The sequence below is a fragment of the Dama dama genome, chromosome X, assembly GCF_033118175.1.
Source record: "Dama dama isolate Ldn47 chromosome X, ASM3311817v1, whole genome shotgun sequence".
Classification (NCBI taxonomy): domain Eukaryota; kingdom Metazoa; phylum Chordata; class Mammalia; order Artiodactyla; family Cervidae; genus Dama; species Dama dama.
Genome location: NC_083714.1, coordinates 47,982,717 through 47,988,221, shown reverse-complemented (window position 1 = coordinate 47,988,221; position 5,505 = coordinate 47,982,717). Strand labels below are relative to the sequence as shown.

The following is a 5,505-nucleotide window of genomic DNA, read 5'->3' as shown; positions in this document are numbered from 1 at the left end:
TCAGGGCAACACCAGAATCAGCAGTGTGTTTAACTGGATGATTTCCACAAACTACACACGACGTTTCTAACCATCACACTTTGGTGAAGTACAAAACATGAAGTTACAGGCTGTGGGAAGAGAAGGCAGCACCTTCCAGTCCCAGTTGGTCCGGGGGATGAGGGTGCAGGGGGGAGTTACTTTTTAAACCGAGCCCCTCATTTCAATGTACAAAAGAATTACTCTGATCGGTATTAAATTGTATTGAAAACAAAATGGAAAAGCAAATACTACTCTATGTTGGGGTGAAAATGGGAGGAAAGAATGAGTCCTTCAAAGCAGGAGGGAGACAGTCGGGGAAGTTTCTGGGCCGTGACCCTTGGCAGTCACTCACTCTGCTCCATTTTTACTTTTGGTGGTCTCAGGAAGGTCCGGTTTTTCTTCTCTTTCTTTCCTTTCGTATTGGCTTGGAAGTTTCGCCAGCTGTCCACGCGACCATCTCGACTTTCCTCAAAATTTTTTCGCCACTCCGTTTCTCGTTTGGCTTTTTCTTGAGCTTCAATCTCTTCCTCCCGTTGTCGCTTCCTTTCATGCATCTCTTTGGCTTCTCTCTCTTTCCTTTTAATTTCCAGCTCAGCAAAGAGTTTCATTGTCTGTTTGTATACTGCTTGTTTGAACAGCTCAGGGTCATCCTCTTCCACATTTGTAGGCTTTCCTGCCTTGTTTAATTGCTTTTTTCGCTCTTTCACGGTGTGCTCCACGTATTCTTTTCCTGCCTGAATTACATCCAGGGCCCTCTTCTTTTGTTCCTGATCCAGTAGCAACTTGTAAGCTTTGTCCACAGCTTCAAAAGCCTTTTGTGCTCTGTCAGCATCATCTTGATTTTTGTCAGGATGCACCAGTATGGATAACTGCCGAAACCTCTTTTTTATTTCTTCATCTGTCACTTCAGGATCTATCTGAAGAACCTCAAACGGGTTCAAATTGAAGTAGGAGGAACCAGGACGAGTCAATCTTTCAATCTGATTTTTGGACGTTAGAACTGAATCTCTCTTCTCTATTTGTTTCACCTCACTGTAGAAGGTCATAAATGCTTCCTCCATGCTGCCTCCTCCACCCGAAGCCCCGCTATCTCCTGGAGCCGCCATTTCCCCAGCCCAGCGACCACGTGACTCTTCTCCATATTTTAGTTTTAAATGCAGATTTCTAGGCACCATGCTCCTAAGTTTTATTCTAGTCAGTCTGCTCTAGGGTGCCCTGTAGTCAGCCTTTTTAACAAGCATCCTTTGTGACTTGATACAGATCAAACTTAGACTACAATTTGCAGAAAACTGTCCTAGGTTCCTTCCCAAAATCTGGAAAGCTGATGCTGATAAGCCCCATCTTCCTGCAAACACAGAAATCCTGGATAGGGTTTAACAAAAATTTGTTTAATATACAGGTGAGTTTAAAAGAAAGGAAGTACCCTGTTCCAGAAATAGACACAAAAATCTCATAAATAATCTTATTTTCCACCAATTTTGTTTAATTTATTTCTTTAGTTAATTTAGTAACAATTCTTCAAGGCATAATTAGCATGAAGATACATGCCAAGTATAACTACCATGGCAACATTGAGATACAGAGACATGAAATAACTTACTTAAGACTATACCATAAGTTCCACAGCTAAGACTGAAACCAGGAAGTTGGCTACTGATTGAACACTTCGAACTAGTCCTACATTCCTAGATAATAAACAGCAATAAGGTATTTATTGATTAGAAAGGGAGGAAGTTATCTGTAGATGATATGATTGTCTACATAGAAAAATACCTACAAAATAAATTTTAGGAAAAATATTTCATTGACAATTTGTACACACAAGATTAAGACACCAGAAGTGTTGCTATATAGCCACACAACCAATTAAGTAAGGTCAGAATGATTTAAAAATTCACATTGGCAACCAAAACTATGGGTGCGTGATGGTTAATTTTGTACCTCAATTTGAGTGGGCCACAGGGTGCCCAGGCATTTGGCCAAATATTATTCTGGATGTGCCTCTGGGGGTGCTTCTCGATGACTTAAACATTTGAACTGATCAACTGAGTAAAGCAGTTTGCACTCCGTAGTGTGGTTAGGCCTCATTCAATTATGTGAACATCTTAATAGAACAAGACTGAGTAAAGAAAACCCTTGCCTGACTGCATCAGCTTGCACATGGGTTTTTTCCAGTCTTCTGGCTCAGACTGAAACATGGGCTCTTCTTGGGTCTTTAACCTGCTGACTTTTTTACTGTAATTTACAACATCAGTTCTCTTTGCTCTCAGGCCTTTGGACTTGGACTGTAACTACACAACAGATGGCTGGATGGCATCACCGACTCACAAATTGACATGAGTTTGAGCAAGCTCCAGGAGTTGGTAATGGACATGGAAGCCTGGCATGCTGCAGTCCATGGAGTCACAGAGTCAGACACGACCAAGTGATTGAACTGACTGACTGACACAGCAGCTGTCTTGGGTGGATCTCCAGCCTGCTGACTGCAAGTCTTGAGACTTCTCAGTGTCCATAATCATGTGAGCCAATTCTTCATAATGAAGCAATCTTTCTCTGTTTCTTTAGATACATATAGACATAGATTTAGAGACACAGATATAGATATAGCTACATATCCTATTGGGTCTGTTTCTCTGGAGAACTCCTAACTAATGCAGGATGTCTAGGAATTACCAAACTAATGTGCAAGGGCCTATTTATGTATAAGAAGAAATTATATATATTTTTTTAGAAATTATATTCTTAATATTCAAACATCGCTAACTCTTCAAGGCTGACCAACTGATAATTTCCAGCTATAGGCTCAGGCCTACTTCATCTTCTGTTTGGATCCTGAATAAAGCAGGGAGTATATCTATACCCTCTATCTTGCTTTCCACTGCTCCCATATCTTAGGGCAGTTATTCTTAAAGTAAAGTCCACAAATAGTGGCATAAGTAACAGTATCCTTTGCAAGCTTACTAGAAATACTTCACCTCAGATCCATTAAATTAGAAGCACTGGAATTAGACCTCCAAAATCTGTTTGTAATGAGCCCTCTAGGTGCAAGAATCTGAGAACTACTGTGCTAGATCTATGTTTCTCAAATCCAGTATGCACAGGAATGAGGTGGTAATCATGTTAAAATGCAGATGCTGATTCAGTTGGTCTGGGATGGGGCCTGAGACTCTGCATTTCTGATAAAATCTTATGTGATGCTGCTGCTCCAGGGACCATGCTTTGAGTAAAGCAAGTCTGTAATTTACAATTAAAGCATTCTCCCAGATCCAGGGTTCCCGGCAAGCTGGCTGGATTCTTGTATTGCTTCCTGTTGCTGGCTTTGTCCCTCAGAAACATCTGTCCTGGGTGTTCATTGGAAGGACTGATGCTGAAGCTGAAACCCCAATACTTTGGCCATCTGATGCAAAGATCTGACTCATTTGAAAAGACCCTGATGCTGGGAGGGATTGGGGACAGGAGGAGAAGGGGATAACAGAGGATGAGATGGCTGGATGGCATCACTGACTCGATGGACATGAGTTTGAGTAAACTCTGGGAGTTGGTGATGGACAGGGAGGCCTGGCATGCTGCGATTCATGGGGTTGCAAGGAGTTGGACGCAACTGAGCAACTGAACTGAACTGAATATCCCTCCTCCCCAATTCTTCCACAGTCACATTTCTTCCTCCCTGTAACCAAAATATTCTTTCATACAAGTGTGCATGTGTGTGTGTGTGTGCAAATCTCACTTACTTTCTTCTTCACTTAGGCACCCCAGATTGCTGGAGGTGGTGACTGTAGGTCTATAATTCTTACTTCCAACCAAAGGACCTATCCTGTATCCCATGCCTTTGGTAGACTTTCAAGTCTACTCTTAAGTTAAGTCTGATATGCAATGACCTATTTTAAAGACTTGTTTATGACAGTCCTTCACCCTGGGCCAGATGAGTATTTTATAAATTTGGCATGTTATCTCAAGAAAATATAAATGCTCAAAGTCTATAGATCATAGTTTGAGAAAAAATGCAATAGTATCTAAAGGATGTCACTTGAGATGGTCATCGGGACTCTGATATATGGGCATAACTCTTTCAAATATAATAACCCAAATATTGTAGAATGTGCTTTTATTAATGCTTTCAGAGTATCATTAGCATGGAAATAAAACATTTAACAACCCTCAGAGAGGTCTCAGTACTGAATAAATACTGGCTTACAGCAAAGCCTGCAGTCCCAGTATGGTGGGACAGTACATCCAGAGGATGACTACCCACCCATTTGTGTCATGAGGTACGCTACAGTATAATTGTTAAGACTGTAGATAGATTGTTGACCACAGTACCTGGATTTGCTTCCTATTTTTCTTAATATACTTCTTTCTAAATTTATTGGCTGTGTAATCTCAGGCAAGTTATTTAATAGAATGTAGTTAGCATGCTGGAGAAGGCAATGGCAACCCACTCCAGTGTTCTTGCCTGGAGAATCCCAGGGACGGGGGAGCCTGGTGGGCTGCCATCTATGGGGTCGCACAGAGTCGGACACGACTGAAGTCACTTAGAAGCAGCAGTTAGCATGCTTCCTTGGTGGTTCAGATGGTAAAGAACCCACCTGCCAACGCAGGAGAGGCAGGTGATGCAGGTTCAATCCCTGGGTCAGTAAGATCCACTGGAGAAGGGAATGACAACTCACTCCAGTATTCTTGCCTGGAGAACTCCATGGACAGAGGAGCCTGGTGGGCTACAATTCGTGGGGTCACAAAGAGTTGGACACGACTGAGAGACTAGCACCTTAGTACCTTAGAGTACTCAATAAACATCATTTGATATATAGATAGGTATCAGTTCAGTTCAGTCGCTCAGTCGTGTCCGCCTCTTTGTGACCCCATGAACAGCAGCATGCTAGGCCTCCCTGTCCATCACCAACTCCCAGAGTCCACCCAAACCCATGTTCATTGAGTCAGTGATGCCATCCAAACATCTCGTCCTCTGTTGTCCCCTTCTCCTCCTGCCCTCAAACTTTCCCAGCATCAGGATTTTTTCCAATGAGTCAGATCTTTGCATCAGGTGGCCAAAGTATTGGAGTTTCAGCTTCAGCATCAGTCCTTCCAATGAACACCCAGGACTGATCTCTTTTAGGATGGACTGGTTGGATCTCCTCACAGTCCAAGGGACTCTGAAGAGTCTTCTCCAGCACCATGGTTCAAAGCATCAATTCTTCTGCACTCAGCTTTCTCTATAGTCCAATTTTCACATCCATACATGACCACTGTAAAAACCATAGCCTTGACTAGGTGGACCTTTGTTGGCAAAGTAATGTCTCTGCTTTTTAATATGTTGTCTAGGTTGGTCATAAATTTCCTTCCAAGGAGTAAGCGTCCTTTAATTTCATGGCTGCAATCACCATCTGCAGTGATTTCTGAGCCCAGAAAAATAAAGTCAGCCACTGTTTCCACTGTTTCCCCATCTATTTTCTATGAAGTGATGGGACTGGATGCCGTGATTTAGTT

The 5,505-nt window shown here is 42.3% G+C and overlaps 1 protein-coding gene across 1 annotated transcript; it reads right to left on the bottom strand.

The window, feature by feature from the left end:
* Positions 1 to 268: 268 nt before the first annotated feature.
* Positions 269 to 1,127, bottom strand: LOC133051475 (dnaJ homolog subfamily C member 8-like). The gene has a single exon (XM_061135913.1). The coding sequence runs from the start codon at positions 1,125 to 1,127 to the stop codon at positions 366 to 368; it is 762 nt and encodes a 253-aa protein (XP_060991896.1). The 3' UTR covers positions 269 to 365.
* Positions 1,128 to 5,505: the final 4,378 nt, after the last annotated feature.